This window comes from Chiloscyllium punctatum, chromosome 10 (genome assembly GCF_047496795.1).
Source record: "Chiloscyllium punctatum isolate Juve2018m chromosome 10, sChiPun1.3, whole genome shotgun sequence".
NCBI lineage: Eukaryota > Metazoa > Chordata > Chondrichthyes > Orectolobiformes > Hemiscylliidae > Chiloscyllium > Chiloscyllium punctatum.
Genome location: NC_092748.1, coordinates 108457149 through 108474912, shown reverse-complemented (window position 1 = coordinate 108474912; position 17764 = coordinate 108457149). Strand labels below are relative to the sequence as shown.

Below are 17764 nucleotides of genomic sequence, written 5' to 3'. Positions count from 1 at the left end.
CCACAGTCCAAAGATGTGCAGGCCAGGTGAATTGGCCATGCTAAATTGTCCATAGCATTAGGTAAGGGGTAGATGTAGATATAGATGTAGGGGTATGGGTGGGTTGCGCTTCGGCGGGGCGGTGTGGACTTGTTGGGCCGAAGGGCCTGTTTCCACACTGTAAGTAATCTAATCTAATCTAATGTACAGTTCTTTTGGTTTTTAATCAGGTTGCAGTGTTGCACTTTATTTGAAGTCTTCTGCAATTATGGGGACTGTATCATTTTTTCTTTCACTCTTTTGTATAGATCTCATAAAGTGTATAGATATGTATTTAATATCATAGGTTTCTTTAGCTAATTTGTTTAAATAATAGATTTTCTTACAAGGAGACATGTAGGATCTGTCTACACTGGCACCCCTTGCACTTGTACTCTCAGATTTGTTAGATTGAAGTCACTTCAACTACTGCGTAATTTATTAGTAACTTCTCATGGCCGAAAGGATTTATTTGTTGTATTTGAAGATAATGATGGAAATTTATGTTTCAAGCTCTACAATGCCAACAGTAAAGCACCAGTGGGATTGTGGTTGTGATGTGGTGTTTTAATCACTAAAATAAAAAAAGCTATTTGGGAGGTTTATGTTAATGTGTTTGAACCTGTTTTACTGTATTGATGACCCTTGTGTGGATTAAGAGCAGTGGAGATCTTCTAACGTTTTGTAGCACCTCCAAATATTAAGGCATCCAGAGTGCCTGATTCAGTGCTGATGTGACTCTCTTGGCATTAATCATTCACATGAGCTCAGCCATTCTCAGTAAAAGTTCCTATCTAACTGACTTCAGTTAACCCCAGCTGAAGAATGAGAAGCAATCCAGTAGGAGTTTCTACTCCTTATTATGCAGTGAGTCCTTGACACCTCTCCTGAATAATTATTTAGTGAAACAAAGTATTGTGAAAATTAGGCGCAGTTACTTTTCCCAATAAAATCCAAACATTTCTGCTCTAATTGTGTTTCCTTTTAAACTGTCCTGAACAAAATCTTGGGAAAACAGTTCAGTTTCATGAAAAATGTTCTCCCTCGATACGTTTGGAATGTGTATGTCAATGGCACGACCAACATTTTATTGCTTGTTCCTATTGTCCTTTAACTGAGTGGCTTACTAGGTCATTTCAGAGAATATGGGACTGGAGTACAATCGATACTGGATAAAGATGGCATATGTCCATTGCCAAAGGGCATAAGCATACCACAGAACAATTGAATAGTTTAAGATCTCTAACTGTTGCCAACTTTCATTCCTGATTCATTTAATTAACTGAACTTAAGTTCCACGGTGCGCCTCAAACTCATGCCTTGGAACATGAGTTCATGCCTCTGGTTTAGTAATCCAGTAATGTAACCACTGCATTATCTTTCCCTAGGTATAAAATAGTTACACTCTGCAGTGAGATGTTGCCAGTTATCTTTGTCTTTGCCAAGGCTGGTCACCTACAACAGTGGCAATCAAATGCAAAATTTGCATATATTGAAATCTGCAGACATGAGCAAAAAAACTAAATTATCCCAAGGAATTAAACTGAGTTGCAGTCTGTGGTAACTATGGGGTTAAGATTGACTTCACAATTGAGTTATTAATTTATTGGACTGATTATTTTTAAAGTAGATAAGTAACTGTTTTACTGGGAAGGGTGGCGGTAAATTGGTGAAGTCCCTAATCTATTTTTTTCTTCAATTCTGCAAAACTTGTAATGGAGTCTTCATTTAACACTATTACTCAACTGTAAATTTTCATTGTTCATTTAATTTCCTTCGAACTGGAGTGAGAAGCTAAACATGTTCTGCATCATGGTGTTCATGAAGGCCTTGTAAAGGACAATCATCTAACTGTATTTGCCAGAAGTATTTTATAATGGTATTGAGTAAAAGTGAAGCTAGAGCCAATGTGATCTGAGCAAAATTTCTTGTACAAACATTCGATAGTGTGTGAATTCTCTTGAGAAAAACAAAATTGGTGCTTTAAGATTCATTGTAGTAATGTTTTGACCGACTATAAACTCTGTGTAGCGATTAAAAGCCATTTTTGTTTGCATGCCATTCTTTTTAATTTGGGTCTCTTCACTACAAGCCTGTCTTTCCTTTTTACTATACTACTTTCTTTATCTTTTCTCCCTGAATGGTACAGCCTGAAAAAACTGCATCTAACAGCATGTCCATGGACCAGTCTCCTAGTATGGCCATGGGTGATGGTCTTAGTGAGAGCAATTTTGCAGTGGACTGGTCAGCCCAGCCCAGCCAGCTTAGCAAGAATGAAGGTGACCCTGGTCAAGTAAGTGTAAAATAATTGCCTGTGTAATTTTAGATGTATATTTCTGAACAATGTGCTGCAAACATACAATATCTGCACTGTAGGTTACCCTGCAAAAGTTTGCCTTTATCAGGGCTCCAACTAGAATGTTGAGCACAGAATTACCAGGTTGTCACTTGTTAAGCTGTTATTTTTATCATAAGTTGCAGATGCTGGAAGTATTATTTACTCATCTATGGGATGTGGGCATCTCTAGCTGGCCAGCATTTATTGCCTCGTCCCGAGTTGCCCTTGAAAAAGGTGGTGGTGAGCTGCCGCCTTGAACTGCTGCTTCCACCTGCTGTGGGTTGATCCACAATGCCACGAGGGAGGAGGAAATTCCAGATCAGAAACAAACCAAAACAGAAGTTGCTGGAGTAACTCAGCAGGTTTGGCAACATCTATGGAGAGAAACAAGTGTTTCAAGTCGAGTGACCTTTCAGAGCCCAGTTATTTTTCTTTAGTTATTTTTGGCTGTTCAGCAGCTGTCCTGCTATGCCACCTGGAGTCTGACTGAAATCAGAACAGTGATTTTAAGCACAGTGGCACTTGGTCAGGTAGAGAGTTTGTAGGTCATGTTCTGGTGTTTGTACTGGAACTGACCTTGGGCACCATTCCAGAATAAGGGTAGTTCTTCGCATCATGCTCTTGGCAGGCATAACCTTGGGTAATTATTTACACTGGGCAGGATTTTGCCTTTGACAAATGACCAGGAAAATCATGGGGGAGCATATACAGAGTAGTGGCACCAGGTAGGTGTTGACTATCTTGACAGTGGAAGTTTTGAGCAGGAAGGCACCGAATAAATCCCTTAACTGATAAATGTACCCGCCACCAGCCTGCCTTATCTGCCTTACTAGCAGACAAAAGAAGGGTGGTCTTTGCTTTGTGAAAGCCTGTTTGGTTTTAGCCCAAGTTAGAGGAAATTTGGAGCACAGGTGAAGTTGGGGTATGGCCTGCCTTGACTCTGACTGCTGACCCCGTGCTCCCAATCAAAGCAGTAATATTTTGCTTAAGAGCTGGTATTCAGCCAGTAGTCTTGGCTTTGCTTCCTCTGCTGTACACTGCCATAGCTGGCCTCTGGCTGACAGCTCCAGGTGGGGTGAGACATCTTTGCTGCCAGGTGTGTCTGACTGAGAAGCCTGCAGCCACCCAGTCACCGTTTAATGCCTCATTTGGCACTTGATCTGGGTTTCTTGCTGATGGGCAGTTAGGGTGGAGCATGATGCATTGCTCTTAAAACATTTCTGTGCACGCACATGCCATCTAACCCGATCTTCAGACTGAACATTTTAGTCATGTCATTGATTTCCTTTTTGCTATTCCCATCACCTCCAACTTTGCCATGAATATGATTCTCATTTAGACAATGCCATCACTGTTGGACACAACACTGTCAGTTTAGAATTGAAGCATTGTGCCTCACCCTTTGACCTGTGAACTGAAAGACCTTGGCTGTTTGCCCTGTCTATGCTCCTTTATAATTTTATAAACCTCTATAAGGCCACCCCTCAGCCTCCAGTGGAAAAAGCCACTATTCAGTTCAGACCCTCCAATCCTGGCAGCATCCTTAAGTCTTTTAGGCCCTTTCAAGCTTTTACAAAATCTTTCCTTTAGTAGAAGCACCAGAATTGAACACAGTATTCTAAAGTGCCCTTAACAATTTCCTGTACACCTACAACATGGCATCTAAACTCCTATGTTCAATGCACTGACTAATACAGGCAAGCATGCCAAATGCCTCCTTCACCACTGTGTCTATCTGTGACTGCACTTTCAAGGAGCCATGAACCTGCACTCCAAAGTCTTTGTTCAGCAATATCCCCCAGGACCTTACCATGAAGTATATCAGTCCTGCCCTGATTTGCCTTGCCAAAATGCGGCACTTCACATTTATCTTCATCCACCACTCCTTGGCCTATCCGATCAAGGTGTGGTTGTACTCCATACTCAAGCCATTTATTTTGGTGTCATCTGCAAACTTACTAATCATACCTCTTATAAACAGTTTGAATTTAAATATATGAAGAAAAACGGTGCACCCAACACCGATATTTGTGGCATACCACTAGCCACACACCTCCAGTCCCAAAAACAAACCTCTACCACCACCTGTATCCTGCCTTCAAGCCAATTTTGTACCCAGTTGGCTAGTTCCTACTGGATTCCATGTGAACTAACCTTGCTAACCAGTCGACTATGTGGAACCTTGTCGAATGCCTTGCTGAAGTCCACATAGATAACATATCTATGCCTTCATCAATGTTTTGTCACCTCTTCCCAAAAAAAATTCAAGATAGTGAGACATAATTTCCCATGCTGATCTCAATTAAGGACTTAATGGTACTTTTTGAGGCTGTACCTCTTTCCTCTTCCTTTAAGACACAACTTAAACTGATTTCCTCGACCAAAAATTTGGTGATTTAATTGCCTTGCAAGGTTGGTGGCACACTTTGATAGTGTTTCTGGGGTGTTTCCTATTGTTGAAGTTGCCATCTAAGTTGTGCACAGCATTGACCATAAGTGACTCCAGTGCATTTCTGATTTTTCAATTGACGGATTGCTCCTCTGATAATTTTACACTTTGTTCTGTTGCAGACAGTGGAGCAAGTGAATGCTACCAGTGAAGTTGCAGAGAAGGAAGCTGAAGACAAAGTTACATCTGTTGTAGGAACCAAGATTTTCTATAACTAATACTGTATGAGTGTATTTTGGTGACTTTCATATATCATTTGGCTTTGTGCTTGGTTTTTGCAGCACCTGAAATCAGATGTTTCATTTTTGTCTTTCATATGAAGATTAAATTGAAACTAATTTAGGGCCAGAAATACAGCTTGTTTCAGTAGCAAAGCATGGAGTTCCTTAGATTGCTTCCCTCATCAACTTCCTTTTGATTGCTGATGAGATGGAAATGAAAGGGGGACAGATTTGTTAGTCATAGTGAGTAAGTTGGAAAGTTGATTATTTCTTCCACTGAATGGAGTGCATATTACAAAGGCAGACTTCGAGGGCTGAAGTTCAAAGGATGTTCCAATTCTGGTCTCTGACTCTGACTCCCACCCATCCATGTAAAACATAAGTGCTCACCCCCGTCCAGCAACCATTGCCAAGACTGGAGCTTGAATTTAGAAGTGCAATGTAATTCTTTCCCCTCATGCACTGAAAGTAGCAATCGATATTGTACAGTCAGTACCTGAGAGCAGGTTGAGAAGGTGCTTGCAGGCTAATTGGCTCTTCACTGTCACAGATGAACTCGAGCAATGAATCTTGTCGCACAGACAGAGGTAAGTCTGCCCATCATGCCTGTGCTAGCTCTCTGGAAGTATTATTGTCTTCACTTGTCCGCTCCATTTAATGGACAGAGTGGAAGAAAATGTGTTTATACTGGCACCTTTTGATACATTGGGCTGATATGTTTTTTGCCTCCAATGACTTATTTCTTGAAGTATAGGCCATGTTTTAAGGATGAGTCCTTTTATACACAGTAAAAGTGAGATGCATGATTGATGTGGTGATTTGTTGACTCATGACACAAGGGTGGACTCCACTGATTCACTTAAACGATCATCTCATGATTCTATTATTCCCATCTGCAAACTCATGTGAAAGACAGCACCACTGACTATGCAGCATTCCTCTGTACTGCCCTGGACCATTGATCTTTTTGAACATCACCCGAAGAGCAGGTAGACCTCAATTTAACAAAGCATATTTTAAAAAAAAAAAATTGTACTGGGCACATGAGCATCAGAGGAAGGCCAGCATTTGTTGGCCTCCCTGATTTTCCTTGATAGGGAGGGGCTGCTACACTGTAGGTACGTAGTATCTTCTTCTGTAGAGGATCAATCCCACATGTGGTTTGCTGAGTGCTCAAGTGCCAGCCACATAGCTGTGTATGTGGAAGGTTGAAGGAAAACTGGTTCACTCCCCACTCAAAATTCTCCGTGAACTAGTTGGGTTTTTACAGCAACATAATCGTCAGACTAAGACTTTATTCTAGGTTGGTTGAATTTTAATTATCTAGCTGTGATTTGAACTTGTCTCTGAGCATTTGGGCCTCTGGGTTTCTGGACATTGACTATGCTATTATATCTTTAGTAATCAAAGCATTTTATTTGAATATGATTTGTAATGTTGGATGCCAGTCTTCCATCTAACAATATTTCCCTGAATTTCAGTTGGAGGCCCAGCCAGAACCAAAGAACGAACTTTTGGAAAATGAAGCTGGTACAGAGCTGGCCATGGTGAGGGGAAATATCGAGAGAAATTTCTACCATAGCAATAGAGGCGTTTCAGCCCTGCAAGTCTCTGTTAGATTGTGGTTGATTTGTTATTACAAGTCCATATACTTAGCTTGGTTCTGTAACATTTCATAGTCGTTAATAACCTAGTTGTGTTTTCAGGGAATCTGGAGTAAGGATGTTGGTTAAACTATCTTGTTCATCCCAGCGGGTGTCTTGTCTGTCGTTCTCATATGTAGCATCTGGTTCCACTCTGCTGCTGTCTATGGGTTTTCTTCTACCCTGGGACTTGAATAATGTGCAATTTGGTTAAAACACAAAAGCAGAGTGGCTCTGTTGACATCTGACTGAACTGAAGCTGTGCAGACTTTTTAGTAGGATCACATGGTGGAAGCCAAACTTAGAGGGTACAATTCATCCTACACTTAAATTCTTGGTCTCCTAATGTCTCAAATTTGCAAACTGCTTGTATTTCAAACCCTCCAAGTCCCCACTGTTTCGAGTCAGTGCTCTGAAAACCCAAATGGTTCTCTGACTCCAGCCACATCTACACTTGCCATTCTCTTTTTTTTGTTCTTCCCCAGCGCTAGCTGTCTTTTCAGTGATTTAACCCCCAGACACTGGTATTCCCTTGTTAAATCTTCATGTACCCTAAGGGCCCACTTGAATTGGGAGACGGTGGGGTGATAAACTTACAAGGACTTTTCACATCGTCCAAAAACCCTTTGCCCCCAATGTATAGTTTTATACTGCAGTTGCTTCTGTTTTGCCAACCATTATGGCAGCCATTCTGCACAGAAAACTATCCCACAACTTGTATGCAAGCTGACTTCATCAGATTTGGTGTTGCTTCGATGATTCAGGGATCACTGTTGACCAGCATATACAAAGAGAATTCCTCTGGTATTCCTGGATTAGTAATGTGGGATTTCTTAGAGGGGGTTCAGCATCTCACCCAAAGGGTGACAGCAATTGGTATCTACTCCTGAGTTGTCTCAAAGGTTCTCATCTAAAGTGGTGGTGAAGGCTACACTTGTTTGAAATGACAAGAAGGCAAATAAACTGAACTGTTCATGCCAAATGTTAGTTGTATGTTGCTTTCAATTTGCATTCACCAACACCCCTTTTGCTTGCTGACTAGATTTGGCTTCTGGTCCAACAATGCCTCAACGTATTTAAAAAAAAAAATTCCTGCGGTTTAGAATCCTTCACATTGCTTGCTCGTATCTTGTAACCTTCTCCAGTCCCCTACAGCTCTGGGGAGCCATGGCCATAGTACTGATTTTTAAATGTTCCAGACTTTGACTGTACCTTCTGGTATCTAGGCACTGAGCTCTGGAGGTCCCACCAAAACTGCTGTATCCTTAGCAGATCTGGAGAAGCTCCTTGATACTTTTAGATAAAGCCTTTGTCCCCTCTAGTGTTTGTTCAAATAATTGTCAAATGTTATTTGATAAAGCACTCCATTGAAGGCTCAGGACAAGTGTAAGGTGGAGTAGGTAAGCAGTATGGTTTAGTTTTTCCACGTTACTTCAGTGCTGCTGAAATTTGCCTTATGCTAAATGCTGCCCATTTTTCCTAAATTAAGCCCAAGGATGCGTTGCCAGCTGTCGTGACCGAGACTCTTCCAGCAACCACAAATGGAGCTGTGTACGATACAGTCCCTGCTGAGGATATGGAAATGCCCCCTGGATTTCAGTTTAAGGTGGGTGTCGAGTATAATTTGGTACCAAAATGCATTGAAGTAGCTGCTACTACTTAATATTACTCCTATCTTTAGGGGTGGCACGATGGCTCAGTGGTTAGCACTGCTGCCTCCCAGCGCGAGGGACCCAGGTTTGATTCCAGCCTTGGGTGACTGATTGATTGTGTGGAGTTTGCATGTTCTCCCCGTGTCTGCGTGGGTTTCCTCTGGCTGCTCCGGTTTCCTCCCACACACACATGTGCAGGTTAGGTGAATTGGCCATTCTAAATTGTCCATAGTGCTAGGTGCATTAGTCAGAGGGAAATGGATCTGGGTGGGTTACTCTTTGGAGGGTCGGTGTGGACTTGTTGAGCCAAAGGGCCTGTTTCCACACTGTAGGGAATCTAATCTAATCAAGTTTGACCAGAAAAATAAAAAGTCCATCAGTTAGTGTATGTTCAGCAGGGCTTTTGTTTTGAATGTGTGGGGATGGGAGAGACTGCAGTTCCATAACCCATCTGTATTGTACACTAGCCTCATGGACAGAGGTCAGCACAGAGAGAAAAGCTTGTCCACAATTGGAGCTACAACACTACCTTTGAGGATAACAATTTACAGGTTGATGAAATTTAAATTGGGAAAAGCACATAGAGAATTCATTTGTGGTTTTAAGGAAATTAGGACCCTTCAACAAACTTGCGGTACTGTCATGGAGCTGTCCCTCACTGTATAAATACCACTGGCGTTACACATTGTGGAAGAAGACTGCACTACTACACTGTACAGAGCGTTGAGAGCACGTGAACATAAATGCAATATAGTGAATAACCATGCCAAATGTAACTATGTGACTGAGTAGGTACCATTACCATGTGCAGCAGTTTTTGGAATGACTACTATAATCAGGGTTACTTGAAGTCTTGACCTGAAATAAAATTACCTAAAGTACGGTCCCCTCAATTCACTGCTGTCCACGTGCATGTCCAGCAGTCGCTTAAATATCCCTCATGACTCTGTTTCCACTACGACCCTGGCAACGCATTCCATATGCTCACAAATCTGTGTAAAGTACCTACTTCTGACATCATCTCTATACCTTCCTCCTAACACCTTAAAACTGTGACCCCTCATGGCAGTCAGTCCTGCCCTGGGGAAAGTCTCTGGCTATCGACTCTATCCATGCTTGTCATTACCTTGTGCACCTCAATCAAGTCACCTCTCTTCCTCTTTCTGTCCAGCGAGAAAAGTCCGAGCTCAGTCAACTTCTTAAGACAAGCCCTTCAGTCCAGGTAGCATCCTGGTAAATCTCCTTTGCACCGTCTCCAAAACCTCCCCATCTTTGCTAGAATAGGGCGACCAGAACTGGACACAATATTCACCAGGGTTTTGTAGATCTGCAGCAAAACCTTGTGGCTCTTAAACTTGATCCCCAGTTAATGAAAACCAAAACACCATATGCTTTCTTAACAACCCTATCCACTTGGGTGGCAACTTTGAGGGATCTATGTACTTGAACACCAAGATCGCTCTGTTCCTCCACACTGCCAAGAATCCTGTCTGTAATCCTCTATTCAGCATTCAAGTTCGACCTTTCAAAATACATCACTTGCCATTTATCCAGGTTGAACTCCATCTGCCATTTCTCAGCTCAGCTCTGTATCCTGTCAATGTCGTGCTGCATCCTGCAATAGCCCTCAATACTATCAACAGCTTCCCCAGCCTTTGTGTCATCTACAAATTTACTAACCCACCCCTCAACATCCTCATCCAAGTCATTTAAAAAAACTACAAAGAGCAGAGCCCCAAGGACAGAGCCCTGTGGGACACCACTCACCACTGACCTCCAGGCAGAATGCTTTCCATCTACAACCACTCTCTCTGCCTTCTGTCAGCCAGCCAATTCTGAATCCAGACAGCCAAATATCCATGTATCCCATACTTCCTGACTTTATGCATGAGCCCACCACGGGGAACCTTTATGAAATGCCTTGCTGAAGTCCATGTACACCACACCCACTGCTCGGCCTTCATCGACCTGTCTCGTTGTCACCTCAAAGAACTCAATAAGATTTGAGGCATGGTCTGCTCCTAAAAGCTGTGCTGACTGCCCTTAATCTTGCTATACTTTTCCAAACAGTCATAAATCCTATCCCTTGGAATTCTTTCCAAAGCCTTGCCGACCAAAGACATAAGACTGACTGGTCTGTAATTGTTAGGGATTTCCCTATTCCCCTTCTTTAAAAGAGGAACGACATTTGCCCCTCTCTAATCGTCCTGTACTATTCCCATGGAGAGTGAGGAAACCTCTTCACCAGTAGCTTAGCAACCTCATTTCTCAATTCCCAGAGCAATCGAGGACAAATCTGGTCTGGCCCTGGGGACTTATCTATCTTTGTTTGCCAAAGTTTCCTGTACATCAACTTCTTCAATCTCTCTGTTCAAGTCAGTTTCCCTGCTCCTCAAAGTTCTCATTCACAACAAGGTCCCTTTCCTGAGTGAAAATTGAAACAAAAAACTCATTTAGGGCTTCCTCTATCTGCTCAGACGCCACGGCACAAGTTCCCTACGCTATCCCTGACCGTCCCTACCTTCTCCCTGATTGTTCTCTTATTCCTCACATATGAGTAAAATGCCTTTTGGGTTCTCCCTAATCCTTCCTGCCAAGCCTTTCTTGTGCCCCCTGCTGGCTCTCCTCAGTCCAATTCTGAGCTCCTTTCTGGTAAGCCTGTAATCCTCTAAAGCTGTGCTAGACCCTTGCTTCTTCCACCTTACGTAAGCTGCCTGCTTCTTTTTCACGTGAAGCTCCTCTGTTCTCGTCATCCAAGGCTCCTTAATCTAACCGAGTCTACAAACTCTTAAGGTTAGTGGTGGTGGCTGGGAGGGAGGCTGTATGGTTTAGATAGCACCTACTTAAAACAGCAATCACTTACCTTCCCAGCAACCTCTGCTTCTTCTGCTCTCTGCTCCTGCCGCTCGAACTCAAAGGGTTATTAACGCCACTGTCCTTGATTCCCCAGTCGTCTCAGCCCTGCAACTCTGAACTGCTTCAATTTTGGTGGCCCACACCTTTCTATTCCTTCAGTTCCATTGTTAGCAGTTGTGGCTTCAGTTTTTGCCCTAAGCCCTGGAGTTCCCTTCTTTAAGCCCTTGATGTCAGTGACCACCTTGGATGTTTTGGTTAATGCAGACAACTTGAAGCTGCTGATTTGTGCCAAGGAAATATTGGGGTCAGTGACCCATGAGAATTGACGCTGAAATTTTTGTGGAATAGAACGGAAGCGCATGAATTGTAATGAACTTTGTTGTTGTGGCAGGTTCGTGCTCTCCATGATTACAATGCAACCGACACCGACGAGCTGAACCTTAAAGTGGGCGATGTCATTTTTGTTGTTACTCATGAAAACCCAGAAGAACAGGTGAGCAGTTCATAAACGTTAGCTATGGTCAGAGCAACTTCACAACTTTATTTCGGTATAGAATGTTGTGTGGTAAATTTGGGGTTGAAAAAGGAGTGGAAAATCTTCCATTTCATGTAGTCCCTTAGTTTGCCTTTTACAACTTCAAGTTGTGCCGAAGTGCTTTTAAAAGCAAGACTTACTTTGAAAGTATAGTTGCCATGGTCATATAGGAACCATGACAACCGATTTGCACGCTGCAAGCTTCCATAATCCAGTGGTGATGGACAAAATGAAATAACGATGCTACTCTGAGCTTCAAAAACTTGTGTTCTTTGCCTTCCAATTTATAAACTTCTCCATGACCAAACAACGTTATGCCATCTATGATGTGACATCCTTTCTGTTTTCTGCATCAATTGAAAGTGCAGCGGCAAACAGTTGATATGGTTTAAGATCAAAGCAAATGTGTTCTCCATGCCATAAACCGAAACCATTGGAAGCACTCCTCATTCCTGGCAGTAACTGTGGAGAGAGGAACAGCATTAACAGCTCTGGTCAGAGACCTTCCTTCAAGCTTTCTTCATGATCCGTAATATTACCTTTTGTGTTTTGTTTGAGTAATGCTGACTGGTCTGCTGAATATTTCCAAAACTTGCTGCTTCACCGATAGAAATCGGAAATGGTATTCCTTTACAGTATTGGGATATAAGCATCAGGCGTTTCGCAGCACAAAGCATCAAAAGTTATTGGATTACTGAGATATGGGGATGGAGAGGAGGAAATGGGAACTCTTTCTGAAGATGTGTTTAAAGCCTACATTTTGCAATTTGATTTTAAGTTCAATGCATTCAAACAGTTCAGTAAAGGAGCAGTTGATATTTGGCAAGGAATGTGATTGTAATAATGTGATCCCACTTGAACATGATCTAAGTTGACTTATGGTGAAGAAGTGCTGCATTCTCCGATGTCTCTCCTGATAGAACTGATTAAATGGATGCTCTGCTTGCCCTCTGAAAAGGCTTCTGAGCTACTATGTTGAAGAAGAGCAATGAAGTCTTCCCTGGTGACCAAAGCCACATCTGACACGATATAATTTGACTGAGACAATGAGTTGTCTCATTGTTTGTGGGACCATCCTATGAGCATATTGGCTGCCACACTTCTGTATTGTAAGTGACTAGATTTCAAAAGCACTTCGCATCCATTTAAAGTCCTGTGGTTGTGAAAGGTTCTATAAAAATGCAAGTCTTAAGTGTATTGTTCCTTCTAACTTCAGATCTAGACACAAGGCTCCCAAGTAATGTCTTCTCATACTGATACATTCCTGAATTCCATAGCACTTTTGAGTCACCAATTTTATCTTGGCATTCAATGGCATTGGCTTTACTGAATTATCCCACTCTCAATTTCCTGGGGTTACCGTTGATCAGAAATTGAACTGGACCAGTCATATAAAACAGTGAATGAAAAATGGGAGACACTCTAGATGAATAGGGTGCATTCTGCGTACATACCATGCAAAATAAATGGTGTATCCAAATGTTGGCTTTTGCTCTCTGTCCCTCACCATTGAAATTCTGCTGAGCATGCGACCTTTACCCAAACCTGGGGAAAGGTACAAAAGGGCAGGTCCCAAATGACCCCTTTTACTGTGATCAAACTGACGGCCGAGCAGAAATTGAACTCCATGCTATCTGAGATGGGAAAGCTGATTCTTGCTAATGTTGCATCACTGTTTATTTGTAATGATCCTTTCCTCCACAGGATGAAGGCTGGCTCATGGGCATAAAGGAGATTGACTGGATTCAGCGCAAAGCTCTGAAGACGGCCAGGAGTGTGTTCCCAGCAAACTTTACTGAGCGTGTTCAATAACCAGTCGGAAAGGAAAGAGCAGAGAAGTGGGAGGAGACTTGTGGGACTTGCAAATGGAAGACCCACACCAGTGCAATTTCCTCATTCTGTCAATGCAGAAGTTGCCATTGTAAATGTGAAGCATTCAGCTGTGGTTCATGTTTACCAACTCTGGGCTATGGTGCTTGGAACAAGCAGTTCTACCATTAAAACAGCAATTTACTCTAGTTTCTCCATTGCATGAAGTTCTGTTGTGACAATTTGAGCATACGGGAAAGTCCAAACATATCTAAGGTATTATGTGATATCCAGATTAGAAGTGGGAGAAGGTTGATTGTGTTTGTTTTTAAAGCTACTGGTGTTGCTTTTTAAGAGGTCTTTGAGCTGACCTTTCAAATGCTTCAGGAGGCAATTATGTAAGTGATGCAGTTAATGTATGATCCTTAAACAGCCAATGTAAAAGCTTGATCATTCTTTCAAGTTATGTTCATTGGATGGTCCTAGGGCAGTGACTGAAATGGGCAGTTAAGAACTGAATTTACATGAAGCTATTCATACCCTTGAACCACATTTGATTCTACCTTTTTTTTAAAATGTAATTTCTGGAAAGGGGTGTCCATTGGTTTATTTTCAATGGTTCATTATTTTCATGAGAACTCCTCTTCTTGAGCGAGAGAAAGATTAACCTCTGAAGCAATTGTTGGCTGATTGCTACAAGAGCCTGTCTATTATAGAGAATTGCAGGAGAGTCATGATTTTCACTGATATATTATCAAAAGGTAGAAAGTCAGTCTTTTTTTTTGTGTTTGCTTTTGGGTTGGGAGTTTACTTTCTCATTGTTCATAGGCTGGAACAGTGGTTAGAGATTAGTCTGCAGCTAATTCTGGACAGAGTTGCATTTGAGATTAAACATCCCAGAATATTTCCAAGACTACCTTCCATCCTATTCCCTTTTACAGCCCCATCCCATTGGTCAGATGCATTACCGCAGAGCCAATGAGAAAGTAAGAAGGCTCTTCATTATTACTCTTTGGCTGATTCTTGACAGTCCCTTGAACATTTTTTCTTTCCCAACTCTCATTTTTAAATAGAAGAGCAGAAATGTTGAAATCCTTTTCCTGTGGTGTCAGAGATGACCTTTCTAAATCCAAGGAAGCCAGGACAAATCTGGAGAGTGGCAACCCTGGGTGATATCAGATTGGCATCGTTCATTCAACCTTGGTCAAGGTTAATTTGTCTTCCATGAATTTGAAATTGATTCTCTCAACCAGGTTGTAAGGTGTTTTATCTGAAGCATTAATGACTCCCAGTCTCAAAACATCACACACTTCCTTCTGCGTCGGTCTCAACTTCTTTTCGGCAAAGCAAGAGTTTACTGCTAGCCCTGTGGACTTTGGCCATGAGGTCCATTGAACCTTGCTGGAGTCTGTGGGTATTTCAGTCAATTCTGTAGGGATTGGATGGTGGGAGCTGATAGGTGAGCATAATGGTGGAACCAATCCTTGACATCTCTGCATACCCCATGCCCCCTGCTGGATAATGTGTGTAACAGTCTGGAGCAGAGATTTTTTTTCACTTTTACTCTTACTCCTTCCCCTACCCCAGGGACAACTGATGCCAAATAAACCCATGAGCCCTATTCGAGTTCTTGTAAACCTGTCCAGCTCATTGCAAGCGGTCTGAATTAAGATGTTGATCATCTTTTATTTTTTTTTAAATGCTGCTGTAGCCTTGGCAGGTTTGTCTCCAATCCTGAGGGGCCTGACTTACCAGTATTTTAATTATTGTAAGTCCTGCAACCATGTATTTTTTCTCGTGAGTGAGATATTAGTTTACCTTGCAATCAAGGTTTTAAGCTAGCCATCTGTATACTTTATCTTGTGTCTATTATGTTCAATGTGAGTCATTGCCACCTGTATGACTATATGTAAATATAATAGTTTCCCAACAGTGAGATTTTGGAAGTGGTTTGTTTCAGTATTGTCCTATTTAAAAAAGATTGTCAGTTTTCCAATACTGAAACATTAATTTGTTAATTGAAAAGTTTCTGTTGGTGAATTATCTCAGTGTCTTCCACAAGCGATGTGTTCTGATCAGTTTGTTTTTTTTCCAGATGCAAGCAGCCCTGATCACTTCTGTGTGGTGTTACAGCCTGTGATATCGCTCATTCCCAGTGATTTTATGTAATGTAGTTGGAATTGCTCTGTTCATAGCTAATGCACAAAGAAATAAAACTGGTCTTCTGGTTGCATGTGTTTGATACTTATGGAATTTGTTTGTGTTCTTGCTCCTTTCTCTGGACTCAGTAGCATAAAAATAGAAGGACATTTGGTTGTAGGAGAAATAACCTTTTAGAGAAACTCTCGTCAATCTCATGAAACTACAAGAAAAAAGTGAGGACTGCAGATGCTGGAGGCCAGTGTTGAAAAGTGTGGTGCTGGAAAAGCGCAGCAGGCCAGGCAGCATCCGAGGAGCAGGAGAATTGACATTTCGGGCATAAGCCCTTTTTCAGGAATGAGGCTGGTGTGCCAAGCAGGCTAAGATAAAAGGTAGATGGGGTGGGGGGGTGAGGGGTGCTGGGAATATGATAGGTGGAAGGGGGTGAGGGTGAAACTACAGAACAGGATGGCTTGTGTACCAAGCAGGGTAAACGACAAGTCGTAGAAAGAGCTAATAGATTGGATCCAAGTCCTGCCACATCCACTCATGAATGCTGGGGGATGATTAATACTACTCACTAGAGGTGGAAGAAGTTCCACAGAAACTCCCCTCCTGACCCCAGTGATGGGAGCCCAGCGCATCTGTGCAAAAGATAAGGCTGAGGCATTCGCAACGATCTTCAGCCAGAAGCACTGAGTGGATGTTCCATCTCTGCGGTCTCCAGTGATCCCCAGCATTACAGAAACCAGGCTTCAGCCAATCTGATTCTGCCAATTCCATGTGACATCAAGAAATGGACACTAAGTCTATGAGCATTGACAACATTCCAACAATAGTGCTGAAGACTTGTGCTCCAGAACTTGCTGTTCCACTAGCCACGCTGTTCCAATAGAGCTACAACACTGCCATCTACCCAACAATGTGGAGAATTTTCCCCAGAGTATGTCCTATACATAAACAGAACAAATCTATCCTGACCAATTACTGTCCCATCTATCTGTGTGCTGAACAACTGGTTTGTGATACAGAATGACACCAATGCCATGAGTTAGATTTTCACCTCGGCTGATGGTTACTATGTCTTCTCAACCTCTCACCTCACCTAAGATGTGGTGTGACCCTCAGCCTTTAGTCTTGAGGATCTAAAAATCTGGATTTAAGCTATTGTCAGGAGCAACAAACCGATGCAAGCTTTTTATTAATAACAATGGATTTTAATATAAACTAACCTAACAAAATGGTTTCTGGATTAATACTGTGCTTCTGGTTGAAGGCTGCTTTTCTGCTTTGTTGAGCTGGCTGAATTAAAAGACAAAGCAGACAAATGAATCCTAAGACATTAACTAACGATTCTGACTAACCTTGAACTTGCAAGCACGGGACATAATGTGTGAGAGACAATTCAGTTTCCCAGAAAATATCATTGGGTTAACCTGCTATCCATTATGTCACCTTATTATATTTGATTGGTTTTCCTTTGTAATTAAGGTTGTACTGTATCTTAAACACACACAAATGGCTTATTGTTCAAATTCAATTGGGCAGTTTCATCCAAGGAATACAGAAGCTGTTAACCTCTGTGTTGCTGGACCAACCTGTGCCTGATGTCATAATAAACTGGTGAACCTTGCTGAAATAGCCCGTACTCCTAATGATTCACTTGACTGATGTCTGAGCCGAGAGGCCCCTCCTTGGGGGTCTAGATCTTCGCTCTTGCGTGAAAGAGAGCAGCCAAATGGAATTCTGGGATTATGGTGACTTTATTGTTAATAGTAAATGAAGGTAAAGTGATTCAATGTATTGCCAAGTGCTGTCCAGCAGCACCTACTCAGCAATAACCTGATACTCAATTAAGGTTTCGCCAGAGCCACTCAGCTCCTGACATCATTACAGCATTGGTTCAAACCTGGACTAAAGAGGTGAATTCCAGAGGTGAATGGACTGCTATCAAAACAGCATTTGATGGAGTATGACAGGAAGGTGCCCTAGCAAATCTGGGATCATTGGGAATCAGGGAGCAAGCTCCTCCGGTTAGAGTCATATCTGGCGCATAAGATTGTAGTTGGAGATCAGCCATTTCAGCTGCAGGTCATCACTATAG

At 42.1% G+C, this 17764-nt stretch overlaps 1 protein-coding gene across 7 annotated transcripts in view; it reads left to right on the top strand.

The window, feature by feature from the left end:
• Positions 1–15754, top strand: part of bin1a (bridging integrator 1a) — a 159239-nt gene extending 143485 nt beyond the window's left edge. For 6 of the 7 annotated variants that reach the window (XM_072579905.1, XM_072579909.1, XM_072579906.1 and 3 more), the window contains 6 exons: positions 2168–2311; positions 4928–4996; positions 6508–6573; positions 8159–8275; positions 11569–11670; positions 13417–15754. In XM_072579905.1, the coding sequence (XP_072436006.1) occupies positions 2168–2311; positions 4928–4996; positions 6508–6573; positions 8159–8275; positions 11569–11670; positions 13417–13524 (606 nt within the window). In that variant the 3' untranslated portion in view covers positions 13525–15754. The remainder of the gene's footprint in view (positions 1–2167; positions 2312–4927; positions 4997–6507; positions 6574–8158; positions 8276–11568; positions 11671–13416) is intronic. The other variant, XM_072579910.1, reaches the window with a different exon arrangement.
• The last annotated feature ends 2010 nt before the right edge of the window (positions 15755–17764 follow it).